General features: G+C 38.2%; 1 protein-coding gene across 4 annotated transcripts in view; it reads left to right on the forward strand.

Moving 5' to 3' along the window:
- fliI (FLII actin remodeling protein) overlaps positions 1-23,424 on the forward strand; it is a 436,796-nt gene that overhangs the window by 305,310 nt on the left and 108,062 nt on the right. For all 4 annotated transcript variants that reach the window (XM_090376949.1, XM_090376950.1, XM_090376948.1 and 1 more), the window contains one exon: positions 140-223. In XM_090376949.1, coding sequence (XP_090233075.1) covers positions 140-223 — 84 coding nt within the window. The remainder of the gene's footprint in view (positions 1-139; positions 224-23,424) is intronic.

A 23,424-nucleotide genomic window follows, 5' to 3' on the forward strand; every position in this document is an offset into this window, starting at 1 on the left:
TTCTCTGTGATAATATAAATAATAATAATAGACTGTCAAACCATTTTTACTGAAAAAAATTTAATACAAAATATGCCAAGTATAGATAATGCTGTTCTTGATGAAATGACTGAATTTTTTTTTATTTATTTTTATTTAGAAATGGATGTCTACCCAAGAAACTAAAGCTGATTTATCATCACTGTTTATGGCACGACAACCTGCAATGACAAAAGAGGAAGCAGTAAGTTTATTAAACCAGTTTTTCCTCATCAACAAAATTTAAGTTAATATTATATTTTAATCATTAAAATTTATGATAAATAATATTTTTAATTTATTAGTTAATTAATATAACTATTTGCTGTAGATAGGATTAATGCATATTATTCATCCCATAATAAATATGGAGTTTCAGTTTTTTATAAGGAGCAAAAAAAAACCAGATTTATGCTCTGTTTTCATCTTGCAGCTTGAGCAAATGTAATCTGCACTGTAAACAGATAACTGAGTACAGCAACTTTTAAAAAATAAGTAGCAAATATGATAGGATACGTAAGTGAGATTGGATACATGTGTATCACGTTCTTTACAATAATAGCACTTTGATCATGGTACTATGCCTGCTAGCATTTCCATTTGTGGGCTTTCCCAACTGTTCGTGTATCCTTTACAGTTTTCTCATGCATTTATTTTTCCTCTGGATTGTAGTCAGTTTTGCCTGTCTGTCTGCCCATCCTTTCAGTTGATATTGATGGCCAGTGCAATGTTGAATTAGTTTGGTGTGACATAAGTATTGGGAAAACAAAAATGAGTGTAAGTGTGTGTTATAGACTGAATGACTGTGATGAGTATAGCGAACAGCTATACAGAGAAATAGAGTGAGCCAGTAAATCAGAATGTCTTATAATAATGGGGATTTTAACTTTCCACCTATTGACTGGAACTTGTGGGTTGGTTACTCATACACTAGCAAGACTTTTGTGTGTATTTATTGGGTACGTGTTTACTGATCTCTAAGCAGCGTATTAGAGAGGCGACAAGAGAGACCACTAAGTGGCAGTGATCACCACAGTCTATTGGTTTGGGATTTATTTAAAGATGTAACTATCATCAAGAGTAAAAGGAAGGGTTTTTGCTTTTGTAAAGGAGACTAAATGGTCTGAGAAGTTTTTAAATTCTATACAGTGGGACCAACTAATACCTTTACCAGCCAAAATTCTAAATGGGAAGCATTCAGGGAAATAATCATAGAGGCTACTAGGCTTTTCTTACCAACCAAGAAATACTGTTCAAGGCTTGGACCTAAATGGATGCCAGTTGAACTAATGATATAAATTAATTTGCAATCAAGCCACAAAGGTGGTTATGCAAGCCAAAGCAGATTATGAGAAATCTTTGGGAAAAGATGCAAAGACTTTCTTTACTTATGTAAACAACAGAAGGAAGGGGATAAATCACATCCCTCTACTTGATATCAATGGTTTAATAACTGTTATTGATTCTGTTTGGGTTGCTGACAAACAGAATAAGTATTTTGCATTTACATTGACACATGAGGAATTCTTTAGTGAAGTGGATGCCAGAAGTTTATCAAACTATAACAGGGAGCTAAATGATTTTTTAATCATGCAGAGAAAAGTGGAAGAGAAATTGTTGGTTAAACAGTTATTAGATCTATCCAGTTATATTAAGGGAGGCAGCAAAGGAAGTAAGCAAATCCTTAGCCATAATTATGAGAGCATCTTTAGATTCAGAAGAAGTCCCTCTGGACTGGATATGTGAATAATATATCCTGAATTCAGAAAGGGGAATCAAAGGGTGACATGAATAATTACAGAGCTGTTAGCTTGATTTCTGTTCCAGGAAAAATGATGGAATCACTGGCTAAAGTAGTAATGCAGGACTATCTAGACAGGAATGTATTTATACTGCACTCATAGCATGGATTTGTTAACATGCAGTGTTGTCTCTCCATTTTGATAGAAGACTGTGACACAATGACAAAGGAAATGGATGCATAAAAATAATTTTGACATCAAATACTTATATTTCAGAAAATTTTTTGATGCTGTTGCACATAAAAGACTGCTGTCTAAATTGGAGCTTTGTGGCATTAAGGAGAAGTTACTGCTAAGGATAAAGGGATGGCTGTGTGGGAAAAGTTAGAGAGTGGTTATCAGTGGACACTACTCTTTACAGACTAATGTTGTAAATGAAGTCCCACAGGGTTCGGTGCTGGGTCCAGTGTTTATTTCTGTATTAATGATATTGATGAAAGTATATCAGACTTAATGTCTTGATGAAGGTATATCAGACTTAATGTCTATGTTTACAGATGATACAAAGGTGATAGTTTACAGATGATAGCAGGGTGGTTAATGACAGTAATGAAGGTATACTGCTGCAACAAGATCTAGAAAAACTAAGCAGATGATCTGAAAATGGTAGTTGAAGTTTAACATTGTTGAACAGATGGGCTGAGAGGTGGCAAATGAAGTTTAACATTGACAAATGTAAAGTACTACATATGGGAAACAGTAACCCCAGAGCAACGTATCAACTCTGCGGTACTACACTGACAGTGGTGGAGAATGAAAAGGACCTGGGGGTAATTGTGCAGGCAGATATGAAGTTCTCTGAGCAGTGCAGACGAGCTGCAAGAGTAGCTCATGGTGTCTTGTCAATGATATACAGGAATTTTTCTAGCAGGGATAAGGAGGTGATTATTCCCTTGTATAAGGCAATGGTTAGGCCACATCTTGAGTACTGTATACAGGTCTGGAGGCCTCATTTCAAGAAGGATGTAGAGCTGCTGGAATGGGTACAGAGAAGGGCAACAAGATTAGTGAATGGAACAAAGGGTTGCTCTTACGAAGAAAGGTTTAAGTTTTGCAAATTACAGAGTCTGGAGACTAAGCACCGGCGAGGTGATCTGATAGAGGTGTATAAGGCTTTGAATGGTTTGAGCATGCTCAATGCCAATGGGATTCTTCATCTTGCTCAGAATAATCAGCTCAGAGGGCATAAATTCAAATTGAGGAAGGACGGATGTCGGATAGATGTGCGGAAATTTGCCTTTGGCCAGCGGGTGGTTGGTTGGTGGAACCGACTTCCATCACTTGTTGTTGAAGTTGATAGCCTAAACAAATTTAAGGCTCAACTGGACAGGTATTTCGAGCGAACGGAGGGGTGAAATGGGAGTGGTGTGTTTTTTTTTTTTTTTTTTGGCTGATGCTGAATAAGCTTGCTTTCTTGCATCATATGCCTCTACTAATGCTAACTGACAAATGCAAAGTACTGCATATGGGGGTAGTAGTAATCCCAGAGTAACTTATCAACTGTCTGGTGCTACACTAAGGGTAGTGGAGAATGAAAAAGACCTGGGGGTAATTGTACAGCCAGACATGAAATTCTCTGAGTGATGCAGATATATGCCAGGACAGCTCATGGGGTTTTGTCAGTGATATACAGAAACTTTGCTAGCAGGGATAAGGAGGTGATTATCCCATTGTATAAGGCAGTTGTCAGTCCACATCTTTAGTACTATATACAGATCTAGAGACCTCATTTTTGAAAGGATGTAGAGCTGCTGGAATAGAGAAGGAATGCAGGTATAGAGAAGGGCAGTGAGATTGGTGAGGGGAACAAAGGGGTGTTTGTACCATTAAAGGCTTCAGTTCTGCAAATTGTAGCATCTGGAAACTAGGCACTTGTGAGGTTACCTGATTGAGGTGTTTAAGGCTTTGAATGGCTTGAGCAAACTCAGTGCTGATGGGATTCTTCCTCTTGCTCAGACTGTGCCCATGAGGGGATCATAAATTCAAATTGAGGAAAGTTGTTTACAGGATAGATGTGCAGAAGTTTGCTTTCAGCCAACAGGTGGTTGATTGGTGGAACAGACTTCTATCTATTGTTGTGGAAGTGGAAACTGAAAAAAATTCAAGGAAGAACTAGACCAACTATTGGAGGGTATGGATAGGCGAAATGGGACTTTTGTTTTGTTTTTTGGAAGGAAGAACTAGACAAACTATTGGAGGGTATGGATAGGCGAAATGAGATTTTTGTTTTGTTTTTTGCTTTCTGGCATCATTTGCCATACTAATGCTAATATGAGAATATATCAGTGTGGACTTCAAAGCCACTGTAGAATAATACTTCTTGTGTTTAGTGCATAGAAAAGCAGTTATCTTCAGTAAACACTTATCAGTATCTCTGTCTTGTGCAATAGTAGTTTCAGAGTTTCTGTAATGTTTGCTTATAAATGGTAATTCACCTAATTATTTGCCTTTAAAATATTTTCAACAAACATGCATCTGCCCTTATGATTGATTTTATTATTATTATTCCAAATATATCAAATGTCAGACATTACTTTTGGGGGGAAAAATCTCCCCCCCCCCCCCCATTCAAACCATTTTGCAGTTATTCAAACCAATGGTCTACAAATTGTTAACTAAATTAAATATCATGTGAATAGTGCAACTGATCACAAATGATTATATAAATTTACTTTTTTTAGTGTATTCCATCCACCAAAAATAAAACTTTTTTTTTTTTTTTTTACAATTGCAGAAGTGGGAAGTTTAATATTCACTTTAGATTTCTATCATTGATTATTTTTTAATTGTAAAAGTTTTGCTACAAAAAATGCTTTATGGCACCATTACATCAAAAAATGGAAACTTAACATAGGGCTTCCATTTTGTGACTTGCTATCAAACAGCTTTCAGTTTATTTCCTTTTTACAGTTGCTCGCAGTCCTGATTTTTGACTATACAGTTGGTTAGGAAATATTTTTGTTTTGGATAATAAGACTTGTTTCTTGATATTTTATGTACAATATACTGGTCAGAACTAAAAACAAACTTTTGAAGTTTTCCATTTTAAACTTTCTTTTGTCCTTTTTTTTCTTTTTTTGTAACCTAAAAAAATGTATTGGTGAAGTAGAGAATTTTTTTACACAGTCTGTATGGTTAGTATTCCTATAGCTTACCTGAATACTAATGGTGTACACTTACACAACTTCAGTTTAATACAGGTGTGTTTGAAAATCAAGACTTATGAGTGAATTGGAATTTTAAAGAAATGCATTCTAAAATAACTTTGAATATAATCAACCTTTAAAAAATATTTTATAAAAACTATTTTATCAATAAAAGAAAATGAACAGTTAATTTAAGATAATACTAATGGCAACTACTATGGGTATAATGCTTGAATTTTACTTTAATTTTATTATTAGCAAAACCTTCTGCTAGAATACGTTACTTTATAAAATGTATTAGTATTGGTAAAGAATATTTTGGTATGGACTTCTTGAGGGAGATCTACGTATTCCTTGTCTTTTGTTATCTTTAGTCAAAACTTTGATACTGTTTCTTGAAATTGCAACAGAAATGCAACATGAAGTTGACTGTGAGTAAATGTTGAATTGGACAGATGTATTTCTACTTTATCAAATGACGGACTTTGAATTTTGCTAATTATCATTGCAGATGCTAAATGAACTTTAAGCTTTCTAGACTTTGGCTTCTGCCCATATTAGAGGTGACACTTGGTACATTGTTTACAGTTCAACATAAGTTCTAATAGAGGCTGCCCATCATCTGATGGGAGATTTGCAAATAATGGTGCCTTGAGTTTTAAATAAATAGCAGGTTCACCTTTTTGGTGATGCTAGTTATATTAAAATGATGTTAGCAATTTAGGCCAACTTGTAGATAATGATGTCTCTAATATGAGCAATAATCCAAATCCATTGAAGTCAAAAGTTAGTTTCTTTTACTAGAGGGTTCCTCTAAAAAGAAATTGCATAAAAGTCTCATAAAATTGTACCAGCATAAAAATTGATGTGTTTTAGGCATCAGGGTGAACATTCATCACCCTACATTCGTCATTTTTTAGGTAAATATCTAAAATATGCATACACTATTCTTCAATACCTATTGGGACACACCTCACTGCTGAGAAGTAATGGTTAATTCCAGAAGTCACATGGTATGTAGATGGCAGTACCAATTAAAAAAGCAGAACACACAAGAACCTAGATCTCTTCTAGGTTCTTGTGTATACTTGTAGAACCTAGAGAACAGAAAAGAACCTAGATCTCTTCAGGAGTGTGACAGTAGGTTGTCATCTAGCAGGCATATCCATTCACTATATAATACAAAGTGGGATACCCAGATGGAAACACTTTAAGCTTATGGAAGACAGAAAGTAAATGCAACCATACATTCTCTGACCCAGATTAGTCTACTATTACTGATGAGCCCATCATAACTTAAAACGAATAATGAGATGAAATTGCAAAAATGAGCATGTATGAGCTGACTCATAAAATAGTTGAGAGACCACAATAAGTTAAGAAACAACAACCATCAGATAAACACTTCATAGAATGGGTTATACAGTTGCTTGTAATTCAAAAACTGTCTTCCAGCAATGCACATAACCACCTGTTCTGATGCAGAGAATATGAGTAATGGATGTTACAGCAGTAGAAGAATGTGATGTGGAGTTCGATCACCTTCATGGTCCAAGTGTTAGGTAGATGCAATGTAGATACAATGTATTAAAGTCCATGATTATCATACTTAGTATTAGAAATAATTTTTTTCTAACTGGCTATTTTTTAATTTAGTATCTCAATATATATTGGGGGGGGGAGAGAAAGTGCACATGTGCATCATAGGGTGGTCTTAAAAGTCTTGATCCATTTCTATGAAAGCATCTTTATTTTAGCATAGAGGTATACTATTCATATCACTTGTTCTGAGAATGAAATTAAATTAACTATTTTTTCTCTTCTCTTTTTTTTTTTTTTTTTTTTGTTTTCATTAAAATTTCACACCTGAATTAATTATTAAATTGTGTGGTTTCAGGTGTATAGTTCAGGTTAATTCAAATTATTAATGTTTATAATTTAGTCAAATAGATTGGAACTGCATGGCCATTGCATGTGTGTGTGCATAGGTGTTTGTGTAAAAGATCGAAGAGTTTGGGAGCTGAACTAATTTTTGGGAAATGATGAAGCTTACCAGATATTAGCATTAACCATATGGTACAGGAAAACCACAGGCATTTATTGTACCAGCCAAAAAATAAATAAATTGCCTATGTTATTCCTTCCTTACCTAGGTACCTATGGCGCCTCCGTAGCCAGGTGGGAAGGAGCAGCAGTGCGTCGCACATGCTTCTTGATTAGACCGGGGTTCAAGCCCCTGAACACCAAATACGGAGCATGCGGAAAGGTCGGAGAATGACCACTGCATATCCCCAGAGCAATATGGCCTTAGTTGCTACTGCTCCTAAAAACCAAATAACAAACCTAGGTACCTATCCAGCTAACTTTTGTATCAAACATCAGTGATCACAGAGTATGGACCCTGTGATCTTTGACCACTGATGGAGCCAACTTATGCTAGTAATTAACAACTTGCTAGTTAAAACATTACTTCTTACAATCTAGTATAAACCTCTTCCCCTGTAATTTCAAATGGCCCCTAGTATTCATTTTACTATCTCTTCTTAGACGTAGGCCTCAATCAGGTGCCCCTGTTAGATGCCTGATTGCCAAGCTCTGTAGCTCACATATTCAAAGCAAAAGTCTTTCCTCATATGGGTGCCATTTTGGCACATCACACCAAGCAAGTTGCTTGTCTTTGGACCTTATCAAGAAGCTCAGTATGATTTTTAGGTGCAATCTCCTTGGACACACTATTCCAAGTGCAGTCTTACATTTGCCTTTTACAGTGAAATTATCACCTCCCTATCTTTGGAAGTAATTGTTTGATAAATCATCAGTAGGACACCATGTGCCTTCCTTGCTGCCTGTCTACATTGCTCAGAGAACTGAGATCTGTGTGTCGGTAAATACCAAAACAAAGTACTTGTTCAGTCTAACAACATCAGCTGGGTTATCTAAGACTCCTGCACCCACATCCAAGGGTCTGATCTGATTTTTTTTTTTGCATTCACATTCATTTGTATTCATTGGTTGCAGTACTGAATAAAGTGTCACAATGGATAAAGTGGAATACAGATTAGTGATTTGGTTCCTCTTTCTGCAAGGGAAAACACCCAAAACAATCCACAAAGAAATGGCCACTATTTATGCAGAAGACTGCTCAGGTTACAGTATTGTTGCACATTTGTATAAACAATTCAAGTGTGGAAGAACCTCAGTGCATGATGAAGAAATCCCAGGATACTCATAAAATACTCTAACAGAAGAGAGTGTTGCAAAAATTGAGGCATTAATCCTGGAAGATTTTATATTGGCATCAAAGAACTAGTTGCAGAGCTCCAAATTAGTGAAGATCTATGGAGAAATCATCCATCAACAGTTGCATATGAGTCAAGTGTCTGCTAGATGGGTTCCCAGGTTTATTGGGCTTTTCTGTCCCCTTCTTCTGACTTTTTGCTAGAAGAAGAAGGAAAGGGCACAATGTGTTCATGAAATGTTGATATGCCAGGAAAAGCAAGAGAAGATTTTTTCACTGGTAGTCACCATGGATGAAACTTGGATCCATCACTATGATCCTGAAACTAAAGAAATGTCAAAATGGAAGCAAGCAGAACACCCCCACCTCAAAAAAAAACAAGGGCAAAAGTGCAACCAAGTTGTAATTTTGCTGTCATCACCTTGCCACTGATGCTGTCAGTTTTTTTGGGATCAGCATGGTGTAATGCTAACAGATTACTTTCAAAAGGGCTGTACTGTGATGGTGTATTATTCCAACCTCCTCATAAAGCTGCATGCTACTATAAAAGAAAAAAGATGGGGAGAGCTGTCAAAAGATGTGTGCCTGTCCCACAATAATGCATATTCCTCACATGCTGAATTTTGTGTGAGACACTCACACAAATGTGAGTTTGAAATATTACCTTTCCAGTTCATCCCACAAACGCTCAATGAGATTGAAATCTAGGGATTGGGCTAGCTAGGGAAGATGCCGATGGGTTTATCAATGTCCTCATTATCAAAAGTATCCCTGCCCATATAACTCTACTGATAGGGTAAACATGCAAAATTGTCAGGTGTGCAAGGTCTACAGTACAGGCACTCCCCGGCTTATGAAATACTTGACTTAACGGAATTTCGACTTTACGTAAATTTTTCCAGCCGGTGCAAACTTAAAAAAAATCATGGAAACGTATTTTGCATCCCGTAGGAATAAATGGAGGTATCGTGAAAATATTGTAATGTGATCCCAATAACACATTATTTTTTTTGCTAATTTGTTCCAAGACCTCAGAAGTTGAAATTTTCGTTATATAACTAAGCTTTGGTCCTTGAGGTTGTCACAGACATTCTCTCAGATATGGCAGACGAGCTGTACTTGCTACCTGGGAGTCTAAAATGCTGATGGAACTGATATTCGGGTGACATTCAAGTCAAGTGCACCCAATTTGGCAAAGTCCGGACGGTCTGTGACAGCCAAATCCTCTGCTTACACCTTCATGGTGGTGGGACTGTTAGTAATCCTGGGTATAACCTCTATGCACAAGTACATGGTGGGTGACCACCCAGGTGTGAACCAACGTAAGCAAGGGTTGAGGTGTGGTGCCCACACCACATGGAGGAATGCCGCCCCTCTATGATACCACACAGTACTAGGTGGTAGATGGCTCTCATCAATCGGTGCAATACCCCCACTTTGCTTATTGGAGGGTTGAAGTGGTGGAACCCATGTTTAGTCTCCAGAGATAAGTTCCAGTCAACCTTTTCCCATTTCTTCCATCATGGAGTATGACTGATGGCTTTTGAGGTTATGATGGACATCATGGCGAGATCCAATCTTCCTTACATTTCAAGGGTACAGCTCTAAAACGATATTTGCAGGACGGTTGCTAGTTAGTACACCAGAATGGACTTATTGATAACTCTCTAGGAGGCTTCCAGATGAGCTAGTGTATAATCTTGCTACCTCTACTCTGCCAGATAGTGACTGGAGGGAGTCCGAGTAGTGTGTATGCGGGGGGGGGGGGGGTCATTGTAGAGGAGGTGACTTATGTCAAGGATCTGGGTATATTCTTACTATGTGTACGCCATATCCAAAAATTTCATTGCTTCATACAGCGGGTCCCCTCCCCCCAACTTTTTCTTGCTATTGAATACACCATGAATTATCAAACTAATAGAGTAAGCTTATCTGCAAAAAGATCAAAACCGCCCAAACACTTCCTAGTTCATTTCACAAATATACATGGTCTCAGTTCTAATCTCTATGATGTCCATTTCCACCTGCAGTCTGCCAAACCCCATGTACTTTTCTGACAGAATCTCAGTTATCACTTGATTCGACTACTGCTCATCTCAGTTGGCCAAATTATTCGCTGTATGATTCCTTTTGCCTCAAAGGTGGTACTTGTGCTTATGTCCATTCCGATATTCCCTGTCAGAGACTTGGCAATTTGGAATCTCCTCTTTTTGATCTTCTCTGGCTTAAAATCTCTCTACCTCATTGTGTCAAATTCATCTGTTATCTCTACCATTCTCCCAACTCCACTAATCACTTGGAATTCCTCTCTTTGCAACTTGACTTTCTCCAGTCCAACTTTCCTAATAGTGAGATAATTTCTTTGGTGATTTTAATTTTCACAGCTCCAACTGGCTTCCATTTTCTAGTCACACCGACCCAGCTGGTCGAGATTCTGAGGGTTTTGCAATTACTAATGAACTTGCACATTTTTCATTTACCTACCAAAATACTAGACAATCATAATGATACAGCGAACATTGTTTTCTCACAAATAACCCTTCTAAGTTTGAAGTGAGTGGTCCTTTATTTTGAAGTGAATGGTCCTTTAGGCACCTCAGATCAGAACTTGGTGATTGTCTCTTCCCCAATGGAGCCTTTGTTTCATGGCTATTCCCAACCTTGTATTGTTTAGCATTATATGAATGCAAAAAGGAATGACCTGCAAGATTTATTTTCTTCTTTTCCTTGGTCGGATTACTGTTTCAAAACTTCTGATGTCAACGCTTGCTCAGATCGTGTCAGCGAAATTATTCTTGTAGGAATGGGATCCTTTATCCTACACTCCACTTTAAAATCTCGTCCTTTATCTAAACCTTGGTTTTCCAATAAATGTGCTAAGGCTGTTCAAGAGAAGAATGTTGCATATCGTAATTGGCTTGTTTCTAATTCTTCAGTTTCATTTTCTGCCTACACCAAAGCTCGCAACAATTGTAAAGCAGTTATTAATCGGTCCGAACTAGATTTTGAACAGGCTAAGAGCAGAGGTGTATTGCTTAAAAAATTGTACCGAAATGCTCATCGTAAAAAAAAAAAAATAGTACTGCAACATTCATTCTCCAAGAGACTATATGATAATGCCACATTGACTGTACAGTAACTGAATCAGACTTCATACTCACGGTTCATAGAACAATCAGTTCTAGCATTCAGCTCATGGAAAATCAAAATGCAAAGTTCGCACACATCACAGTATATCTCATTCATTGGATCTCTTTATCTAACACATTGTACTTTAGTAAGAAACGTTCAGTTTTCATTGCGAAATTTATGGTTTTGTTTTTAAATAAATTTTTAAAGAAATCTATTAATTTTAAAGATTACTATTAATATATATTTTTAGTAGCAATGGGTAAAATAGATATTTCTCCCTCCCCTTTGATTTGGCGCCTCCGTAGGCAGGTGGGAAGGAGCAGCGGTGCGTAGCACACTCTTCTTGATTAGACTGGGGTTCGAACCAGTGACCACCAAATACAGAGGATGCGGAAAGGTCAGGGAATGACCACCGCATATCCCCGGAGCAATATGGCCTTAGATGCTAATGCTCCTAAAAACCAAATAACATAACATAACCCCTTTGATTTTGCCATTGTTTCATAATATTAGGTGTATAAATTTAATGATTGTCTATTATGACATTTAGAAAAAAGTACCAGAAAGTCATTCCGGTGCATTCCAGCCCAAATACACCACTGGCTAACAGTAGAAAACTTGCTTCTTGCCCTAATCATAGCGGAGCATTCTGATCTCTTGCTAAAGCTATTGGCTGCAACTTTTATCCATCTCTGCTCCCACCTCTGTCAAAACCGGATGGTTCTGTTGTCATTTCAGCCAAGGATAAAGCTGACCTGCTAGCATCCCATTTTTCTTCCAACTCATGTATTAATGATCTTGGTAAAACACCTCCCACCATTCCCAACATACTCCTTTCAATGCCTCCTGTGCTCTTCTGTCAAAAGGATGTCAGAAGGAATTCGATGAATCTTGATGTTAAGAAAGCTCCAGGTTCTGATATTATTTCTCCACTTGTTCTCAAAACCTGTGCTTCTGAACTTACTCCTGTTCTTTGCCACTTTTTTCACTTTCTGATTTCAAAGTTGTTTTTCCTTCTTCTTGGAAATTTGCTCATATCCAGCCAGTTCTTAAAAAGGGTGACAAATCATTGAAATTACTTCTACTCTTTCTAAAGTAATCGAGAAATCAATTAACTGCCAACTCTTAAACTACCTAGAAACCTTCCATCTGATCAACGATCGCCAATATGGATTCCTTCAGTATCGATCCACTGGTGATATTCTGGCTTGTGTTACCCTTTTACGGAAAATTCAATGGAAAAGTTGGGTGAAACACAAGCAGTTGCTCTTGACATCTCAAAGGCTTTTGATCATGTTTGGCACAGAGGTCTTCTAAACAAGCTTCCATCTTATGGTTTGCCAACTGTTTTTTGTAATTGGTTATCCAGTTTTCTCTCTGATCGCTCACTGAGGATGATGGAAGATGGCTCTCTGTCTTCTAACTTCTCCACTAATGCCGGTGGCCCCCAGGGTTCAGTTCCTTTCCCCACTCTTTTTCTCTTGTATATTAATGATCTTCTTCCATTGATTGGAAATCCTATCCATAGTTTTGCCGATGATAGCACATTGCATTCCACTTTCCAGTTCGAGAAACCTTGCCCTGCTCAATCAGCTTCAAATTCTCAAATATCCGCTAACAATTCCTTAAATGCCGATCTCCAGGTAATTCTCCAGTGGGGAAAAGGCAACTTAGTTGATTTCAATCTTTCTAAAACTCAGTCTTGTCTTATATCTTGCAAAAAGGATTCTTCTGCTTCTATACTTGTCTTTGGTGACACTCCGATTTCTGGGCAAGACGATATATCTGTTTTGGGGATTACCCCGACTTCTAATCTCTCTTGGCACAAGCACATTACGAATATTGTAGCTTCTCCATAGCCAGGTGGGCAGGAGCAGTAGTGTGTTGCACATGCTTCTTGATTAGACCAGGGTTCAAGCCCCTGAACACCAAATATGGAGAATGCGGAAAGGTCAGAGAATGACCACTGCATATCCCCAGAGCAATATGGCCTTAGTTGCTAATGCTCCTAAAAACCAAATAACAACATTACGAATATTCCTTGCTCTGTATCTAAAAAACTTGGTTTTCTCTTTCACTCTTGGCATTACTTTTCTTCCAAACAGGTGTTCACTCTGTACAAATTGCAAATCCACCCTACCATGGAATATTGTTCCTACATCTGGGGCGATGCCCCCAAAACCTCTCTCAGGCTTCTAGATTCCATTCAGAAGAGGGCAGTTAGATTAATTAATGACTCATCTCTAACAGAGTCTCTCCACTCGCTGTCTCATTGACGTACTGTTTCTGCTGCATGCCTTTTCTACAGATACTTCCATGGGTACTGTTCTTCTGAATTGGCTTCTATAATTCCCGTTCTCCCTTTCAAAATAGTCCAAACATGTGCCGCCACCTGCCAACATCCATTTACTGTCCAACTTCAAACTCACAGAACCAACTTTTCATCTTCCTCGTTTATTCATTAAACTGCTGTTTTCTGGCAACCTTCCTCCATGTGTATTTCCTGAAAATTAGAGTCTACAGAAGTTCAAGTCTAATGTCAACAAATATCTTCTTTCGTCTTCTCAACCTCCAACCCAAGCACAGTAGTAAGTACTATAGGTTCTAATACCTCTCGTGTTTGTGGTTTTCATTAAAAAAAAATAATAAAAAATAAAGCTATATATCTCTCTAAAGGGTCATTTTTATAATGGAAATTGCACTACACTTTTATCGTTATCATATGTCCATTATAGGAATCAATTTTTAACACCTTTGTGATATTTTTCTAAAACACATTTCTGGAGGTCACAACCATAAAACAATAAAAAAAAATATGCACTTTCTGGTTTTTTTGAGCTTTTCTGTTTGTACAATCTATTATAAATGGGTAGTAAACTCGATCTTATTGTATTTGTGATACCGATAACTGGAATTCTTTGGGTTTTTATGTTACAGTATTATGGTGAAATATGTTCCACTTCACTGAAACCTTCAATCATATAAAAAAACATAAATTTTCAGTATCTTCTCTTCATTCCTATTTATTTATACTTATTATAATGGTGAAGGGAAAGGGGCTAACGGAAAGTGCAAGTGCTGGCAGTGCTAAGAAAAGAAACAAAATGAATTTAGAAATGAAGATGATTAATTAATAAGTATGAAGCAGAACAAAGTTTGTCATCTATTGTATGGAATTAAGTCTCTCTCTGCTTCAACAGTGAATACTATATTAAGGGACAGTACATGTATAAAAGAACATGTTAAAGGATCAATGCATTTAAGATCAACAGTGATCACAAAACAGTGTTCAGGTGCTATATCGAAGATGGAAAAGCTATTAATAATATGGATGGAAAATCAGATTCAGAAACAAGTGCCCCTGAGTGCAATGGCCATTAAAGCAAAAGCAAGAAGTATTTTTGAAGATATTAAAGATAAGTACAGCGAACCCCAAGCCAAGTTTGTGGCAAGCAACGGGTGGTTTCATAGGTTCAAGCATTGTGCTGATTTAAAGTATGTGGTGAAGTCGCCAGTGCCGATTCTGCACTGCAGAGAAATTTTGTGATGTGTTGGAAAAAACCCCTTCTGAATTTCCAGAGCAGCTTATCAGCTGGAGAGTTAATTTTGGCAACAATGCTTGAAAGGTAAAACTTACTGATGTTATGCCTGTCTCCTCTCTCTTTATTAATTTTATAATTTTGAAATTTTTGTAATTCTGTACACTTTTGTAATTTTTATTATTATTATTATTATTGCTGCTCTCATATTATTTCTCCCTGATTGAGGATTCCACCTCATGATGGGTATTGCTACTAAGTGCACAGGGTGGTTGTTGTGTCTGCTATTACTGTTGGTCAAGGAACTCTTTGACAATCCTACAGGTGTTCAGGATTACGTCTTTCTGGAGTTCCTTGTAGGTGTTCGCTGGGAGACCTATCACCGCTAGGCTGTTATGTAGGATCTTTGGCACCATACTTGTGGTTGACATGATGATCGGGATGGTCGTTACTTGTTGCATATGCCACATCTCTTTGATCTCCTGTCTTAGGTTGGTGAACTTCCTGATTTTTTCCCCATGGGTTTTCTGCATGTTGCTAGTGTTGGGTACTGCAATGCAATCATATAGGTAGTCTTTTCCTTCTTGTCCACAAGGGTTATGTCCGGTCTGTTGTGCGGGATCGTCCTATCCATTATTATGGCGTGGTCCCAGTACAGCTTGTGGGTTGGGGTCTCTAGTACTGCCTGGGGTTCGTACTTTTAGTACGGTACACTTTCTTTGATCAACTGGTATTTCCTTACTAGCTTCTGATGTACTATCCTGGCTACCTGGTTGTCTATGAGAGTACTCAGTCTGGGTGATCACTTTGCATCCCGCGGTGATGTGTTGGATCGTTTCTGAGGCTAGGTGGCATCATCGACATGTTTAATCTAACACTTCGGACATCCTTGGTGATGTATTTTCTGTAGTTCCTGGTGTTGGTTACCTGGTCTTGGATGACGAGCATGAATCCTTCAGTCTCGGGGAAGAGCGTCCCGCTCGTGAGACATGCATTGGAAGCAATTTTATGCATGTGACCCTGATGGAGATCATTGTAGTGTCTGCCATGGAGTGTCTTCTCTGCCCATCTTTCTAGCTTCGTTTGTACCTCCTTGTTCGGGGAGGACTCCTCGCTTAGGTTGAGTGAGTGTACTGCTTGTCTATCTTCTTTATGGCCTGGTGGAGTGCTGCTGTGTTTCTGGAAGTAATCCTTCAGGTTAACTATCGCTGTCTCCTGTTGCTCAATGAGGTGTATCAGGCCCCTTCCTTCTTCTTCCCTGGTAATTGTCAGTCTCTCTCCATAGCAGCTCTCGGGTGGTGTTGGTGGCTCTTGGTCATCATTGTCCTTGTCTTTTTGATGATATCCTCCAGCTCAGTGTTGGTCCAATCTATGACCCCGAAGGAGTATGTTAGCACTGGGACTGCATAGGTGTTTATGGCTTTAACTGTGTTCCCTCTGAAGCGTTACTTATTCGAAGTAGTGCAATATCATGGCAACTCGTTGTGAAGGTATTCACATTATGAGATATAACAGTCTCTGATGGTATTTCTCAATCAGGCAGGCCTTAATTTCCTTGTGCTGTAACTGCTGAGCCTGCATCATCCCCAAGTATTTGTAGGCCTCTCCCTTTGCCATGGCTTCAATCTTTTTACCACTGTGCAGCTGGTAGTTTCATAGACTAATTTTCCCTGACACAATCCGTGGGTCTTGCATTTGTACAGACCAAATTCCATCCTAATATCCTTGCTGAATTCTTCGGTGATCTGGAGTAGTTGCTGAAGGTGCTTCTCGGTTCTCACGTTGAGCTTGATATCATCCATATACATCAGGTGGGTGAGAGTGTACAGGTTCTTCCTTCCTTCTTTGAGGTTATATCCGTACTTGCTACTGTTGAGCATGGTAGATAGGGGGTTAAGTGCTAGACAGAACCACAATGGGCTCAAGGCATCTCCCTGAAAGATTCCTCTCCTGATGGATATTGGCCTGGTTGTGATGTTTTCGACCTTAATGGTGTACTCCATTTCACCATCGTTTCTTCTAGGAAGTTTGTCACTATCGGATTGACTTTGTAGATTTTCAGCGCCTCTATTAGCCAGCTATGAGGCACAGAGTTGAAGGCCTTGTGGTAATTGATGTAGGCTGTGTACATGTGTCGGCGCTTCTTGTATGCTTGCTCCATTACCGCAGCATCTATGATTAATTGCTCCTTGCATCCTTTGCTCAGCCACTTGCATCCTTTCTGTTGTTCGGCCATTATGCTCTGGCTCTCCAAGTGGGCTGTTATCTTCCTGGTTATACAGCTGGTCAGAATCTTGTACATTGTTGGGATGCAGGTGATAGGCCTATATATCGCTGGGTTTCTTGTATCTTCGTCTTTAGGCTTCAGATATATGATTCCTTGAGTGAGAAACTTTGGGATTGTCTCTGGGTGCCTTATCATTTGGGTGAACTGCTCTGCCAGGTGCTTGTGTGTGTGCAAGTGAGCTTCTTGAACCAGTAGTTGTGGACGTTATCTATTCCTGGAGTTCGCCAGTTGTGAGAGTTCTTGATCGTTTGTTTTACTTCTTCCGAATCTCCCATCCTCTCATTTCTTGTATGTCCTGGGATTTCTTGCATTCTAGTTCTATCCAGGTGGCTCGGCTGTTATGTTTTACTTCCCTGCTCTGTATATTTCCCCAGAAATCCTCAATCATCATCTTCTCTGGTGGTCCGTTCCCTTGTTTCCTGTCTTCTCCGAGATTCCTGTAGAAACCTCTTTGGTCCTCATCGAAGATTCGGTTGTTTATTTCCCTCTTGGAGCCCTCTTTGTATCGGCGTAATCTCTTGCTGAGTGTAAGGAAGTTCTGCTTCAATGTGTCCAAGTACTCTCCTATTCTCTGGTTTTTTGTCTCATGTTTGCTGTGGACGCTGTCTCTCTTGAGGATGCTCTTCACTTTTTCACTTTTCCAATTAATTTCTTACTCCTATTGCCCTATTGGTACCGGGTCAATTGGCCTATCTTGACTCTTAATTCTTCTGTCTTCTGCTGATTTCTTCTTTCCCAAGCTGGTGGTTTCTTCTGTTTTCAGTTCTTCTGCTGCTGGTCTCTCGCTTCTCTTCCATTAATCCTCGTGGCTGCTACCACAGCACAATACATGGCTGTGTGGATGGCCTCCAGTGTTGCACCATTGCTGTCGAGGTAATGCGGCATTATGTGCCGATTCAGGTGTTCTGTGGCTCTCCACAAGCTTCTATTCAGCCTCTGCTTCTGTATCACGTGAGTCTTTGTGGGGTCCATTCCTTCAAATTCTATTAGGGCCTTCTTCCACTCGTCCTCTATTCTGGATATCATGACCTCGTCTGTTTCCACTTCAGCTGCTGCGGGTTGTATTTCCTCTTGCTCTTCTGCCTCTGGTTTGCTAGTGGTATGTTCTTCCTTCTCTAGTTTCATATTTTTTATCCTTTGTAGTTGATCGCTCATATCCTGCTTGATTTTTTCCAAGATTGCAGGGGCTATTAGGTTCTTCGTGATGATGGTCCTTCTCTGGTCTGCTATTCACTGTTCGGTGACCTGAAAATCTGGGAATCGTTCCAGCCACTTGGTATGTAGTCTCGCCCTGTAAGTTGTCATATCGGTCTCCAGCTTCGTTATTTCGTAGTATGATTGCATGCTGTACGTATTCATTTCGATGCTCCACTTCATGCATTGGCATTTTCTCCTGTCTATTATTAGCCATATGGTGCAAGGAAGCCTGTGGCTTATGATGCACCAGCCAAAAAAAAAAATTTCTAAATTACCCTGAGAGAGAGAGAGAGAGAGAGAGAGAGAAGAAGAGAAAAAGAGAGATAGAGAGAGAGAGAGAGAGAGAAGAAGAGAAAAAGAGAGAGAATAAAAGCCAGAAGTAGAAGGGAATCACCAAGAAAGTGAAGAATGATGATATCCAGCTCAGGACCCTGGGTGTCCCAAGCCCATACTCACTAGATGTGCACCCTTTTCCTGCGCATGAGATAAAAAAAATTTAATAAATAATTCTGTTTACATGTTTATTGAATATTTCTTTATTGCTTCAATCAAATTCAGCACGCATAGTTGTGAGTGCTGCATAAGCATTTTGGGAAATTCCAACTTACATAAAATTCGACCTACGTAGAGTTCCACGTAATGCAACCCTTATTTAAGTCGGGGAGTGGCTCTGATGTTCAGATATAACTTGAAATTAATAGTGCCAGATCCTGGAATCAAAGGACCAAGGATATACCCAAAAACTCACCCGACACCAATTACACCTTACTGTCAGTGCATAACAGGATAGTTACCATTAGCATTAGTAGAGGCATATGATGCAAGAAAGCAAGCTTATATAGCATCAGCCAAACTAAAAAAAAAAACCTTCCCATTGTCTAGTTCTTCCTTGAACTTATTTAAGTTGTCGACCTCCACTACGACAGACGGATGTTTGTTCCAACTATCAACCACCCACTGGTTAAAGGCAAATTTCCACACATCTATTCTACAATTGTCTTTTCTAAATTTGAATGTATGTCCCCTTAGGTGAGTAGCCTGAGCAAGAGGAAGAATCCCATGAGTATTGAGCTTGCTGAACCTATTGAAGGCCTTACACAGATCATCTCACAGGTGCCTAGTCACCAGACACTGCAATTTGCAGAACTTAAGCCTTTCTTGGTAACAGCAATCCTTTGTTTTTACTAATCTTGTTGGCCTTCTCTGTACTCATTCCAGCAACTCTACATCCTTCCTAAAATGAGGTGTCTGGACCTGTATGCAGTACCCAAGGTGTGGCCTGACCATTGCCTTATACAAGGGGACAATCACCTCCTTATCCCTGCTCGCAAAATTTCTGTATATCATTGACAAGACACAATGAGCTACTCTTGAAGCCTGTCTGCACTGTTAAAAAAACTTCATATTTGACTGCACAATTTTCCCTAGTGCTTTTCATTCTCCACTACCCTGAGTGTAGTACCACATGATTGGTATGTTACTCTTTGTTAGTACCTTATTAATTCTAGTGCCTTGTGTGATTTCTTCTAATATGTACATCCTTGCATCGGTGCTGAAAGCATAAGTCATGATTCACTGAACTGCATGATTTGCCTCTAGCTCTCCTGTGCCTATGTTTTGCATTTCTGCCACTGAAGCAGCTATGTTTTCTGGTGGTTGTCCAAGATTAATGGCTTTTGCAGTTCTTCTACTCTTCTACTCTTATAGCATTTTTTGTAAGATTTTTCACATGATGTGGCTGCTGATGCTTTGTGATATTCTGGAATTAAATGCAGAGGTTAATTGCTCCATTTTTTGGTAAAAATTGCATTTGATAATATGTTCCAGATTTTTAACACCTCACTCTGCCCTTTTCCATTTTAAGCTACAGTTGAATGGCTGTTTTTCCAGTCATTTTTCCATTCATTAAAGGATGATATGATCTAGTCTTTGAACACTCGACAAGTGTAGCCATCTTTTCTGCTGTATACTGCTTTGAAGTCTTGATATACAGTAATACCCCGAAGTTACGCGATAGGTGGGTCCGACGAAAATCGCTTAAGTCGAATTTGCGTAAGTCGGGGTACAACTTTGCATATAAATACATATAAATTTTGTTTAATTGGGACCAAGGACTAACCAAAACGCTAGTTTAGAAGAAAAATATTTAATAAAATTGCAGTTCTTTATACATATTAATACAAAATATGTATTAAAAAAATAAATGAATTACGTAAAAAAGTTATTTCGATGTCGATGGCTTCATAAAACTAACAAATTCGTCTGACGACACAGCGCCTTCTTTTTTTCACGCAGAATTTCTTCGTAGCAAGCTAATAATTTTTTTATTCCTTGCTTTGTAGCTATAATGCGTTCTTCGTTGGGGTCTGTTTTCTAAAATTTTTAAGCCCTTTTCAATTGAGCTGAAACCTTCTGTCAAGCTCGCAATTGTCATGTGCTTTTCTGGTGGAACTGGGTCTTAGTGTCGGATACTTCAGTGACATTTTGGTCACGCATCTCTATGAGCTCATTTATTGTAAGCTCCTGACTATGTGAATCCAACAGCTCGTTGACATCATCACCATTGACTTTCAATTTAATTGCCTGGCAAGATTAACAACTTCTTCTATCACATGAGCGACATAATCAGTTTCTGGCGTTGTTTTCGTCTCGTTTTTGAAAAAAAATGGACAAAGTTTCTTCCAGACACCATTCAATGTTTTTTTGTGAATTTCATCCCAAGATTCTTCAATGATTCTTACGACATCTAAAACATTGAATTGTTTACAAAAGTCTTTAACAGATATCTCAGTATTTTGTCTCATAGCTTCATTCAGACGTGCAAACGAACGCCTTGTGAAGTAGGCCTTGAATGTTTTGATGACTCCCTGGTCCATCGGTTGAAGCAAACTGGTTGTGTTTGGAGGCAAAAACACAACTTTCACACGTGGGTCGAAATTAATTAGGGTGGCAGGAGGGTGACCGGGTGCATTGTCAATAAGAAGCATCACTTTAAATGGAATCTGTTTAGACTTGCAATAACGTTTGACTTTGGCTATGAAGTGATGACCAAACCAGTCCTCAGAAACGGAAGCTGTCACCCAAGCTTTATGATTTGACTTCCAAATCACTGGTAAGCTAATTTTAGATATATTTTTTAAAACTCTTAGGTTTTCGGAGCGATATATTAAGAGAGGTTTTAACTTGCAGTCACCAGCTGCATTCCGGCCAACCATCACTGTCAATCGGTCTTTGGAAACCTTAAAGCCCGGAAAGTTTTTTTCTTCGTGAAAATGATGTAATTTCCGACAAAAGTTGAGCAAGAATTCGAACATACACGTATAAATATAACAGTTGGAATGCAAATTCTTGTGTGCAGCTCATACGGCAGCAAAGTTGAATTTTGTTCATCTTTCGCTCTCACTCACCGCCGTCGCACCGTATATTGATAGCATATGAAAAACGACCTTGAAGATAGTGGGCGGCAGTGTTGCCAAACGAAAAAATCAAGAACCGCGTAACTCAGAGTTCGCATAAGTCAGGGTAGCATAAGTCTGGGTGTTACTGTATCTTCCATTTCATTGCTGATGAATTGATATTGACACCAGCTAGGTCACAGGATTTATTATGCTTTACTGTGTTGCTAGCCATATTTTTGTATAGATTATTGCATAAGCCAAAATTTTTCCGATTATAATGTGAACGGTATATTTTTTTTACTTCATAGCTCTTTGTGTTTCTGCTATCAAGATACATAATCTGGGGCATTTAAATATTTTTATAATTCTGTTGTTACAATTTGTCCTTACAGTATCTGAATAATGAATAAATAAATATATATTATAAATACACTCTCTTTATTATTTTAGAATCAAGTTTGCTATATTGTCCCAAGTTCAATCGTGCCAATCTTGCACAGTGCAACAAAGATAGAACACAATATCTTATTTATTTTTATTCTGCTTGAAGAGATGAGATAGAATTTAAAAAATACATGCAAATACATGAATATGGAAAGAAATTAGCCCTTTCACAAGTGAGTTTACCTCACTTTTGAAAAGGCTAATATATACTCTTCAGAGCTCACACATGAAAAATGTAGATCTATGGCTGTACTCCTGAAATGGTAAAAAAAGAAGAAGAAGATAGTGACTTATTTCTCTTTTTTGTCCTGTTAAAATTAAAATAACAGAATATTTGCTGTAAAGCAGTTTTGGCAAGCCTAGCACACTGTTGTTCATAAAAATTAGTTGGTAGGTGCCATCAGAAAAGAAAAAATATATATATTAAACATTTTACCAAAAATAATTATGTCTGTATACTTCTTCACTGTTTTTCATATAATCAATTGTAATTAGTCAAGTAGATTGCAAAATATACATAATTTTCCATGTTAAACTTTAGAGAAATTAAATGAAATTCAGGTAATTCTATTTAATAAATTTGCAGAAGCAAATTTATTAAATAAAATCAACTGAAGTCCATCTACCGATAAATTTTCTTCCTGAAAATTAATAGGGAATTTTTTTAAAATAGTTTGAGCTTTATTGTTCTCAATAATAAAAATACATTTAAAAGTCCCCCTCTTTCCAGGTGGGAAGGAGCAGCAGTGCGTAGCACATGCTTCTTGATTAGACCGGGGTTCGAGCCCGTCACCACCAAATACGGAGGATGCGGAAAGGTCAGGGAATGACCACCGCATATCCCGGAGCAATATGGCCTTAAGTTGCTAATGCTCCTAAAAACTAAAATAACAAACTAACATAACCCCCTCTTTCCCTCACTTGTATTATTAAAATAATATTACAGTTAAAATAATTAAAATAATACAGGCAAGGGAAAGAGAGGAACTTTAAAAGTTTAAAACTTTTATTTCAGAACAATTAGATTCTTGAACACATATCTTAGAACTTCCTCCATGCACCCATATTCTGAGTAAAGGTGTTTTCCTGGTTTGTAGGTGCCACTAGACCTTATCAAGAGCACCACATTGGACAGCATTGTAAATTAGTGAAATTAATTTTTTTTTATTTGAATAGAAAATTTAGGAAATTCAAAATTTCCTCATCTAAATCTTTAATTTAGA

Source organism: Mastigoproctus giganteus, chromosome 7 (assembly GCF_048544385.1).
Source record: "Mastigoproctus giganteus isolate SK-2022 chromosome 7, ASM4854438v1, whole genome shotgun sequence".
Classification (NCBI taxonomy): Eukaryota; Metazoa; Arthropoda; class Arachnida; order Uropygi; family Thelyphonidae; genus Mastigoproctus; species Mastigoproctus giganteus.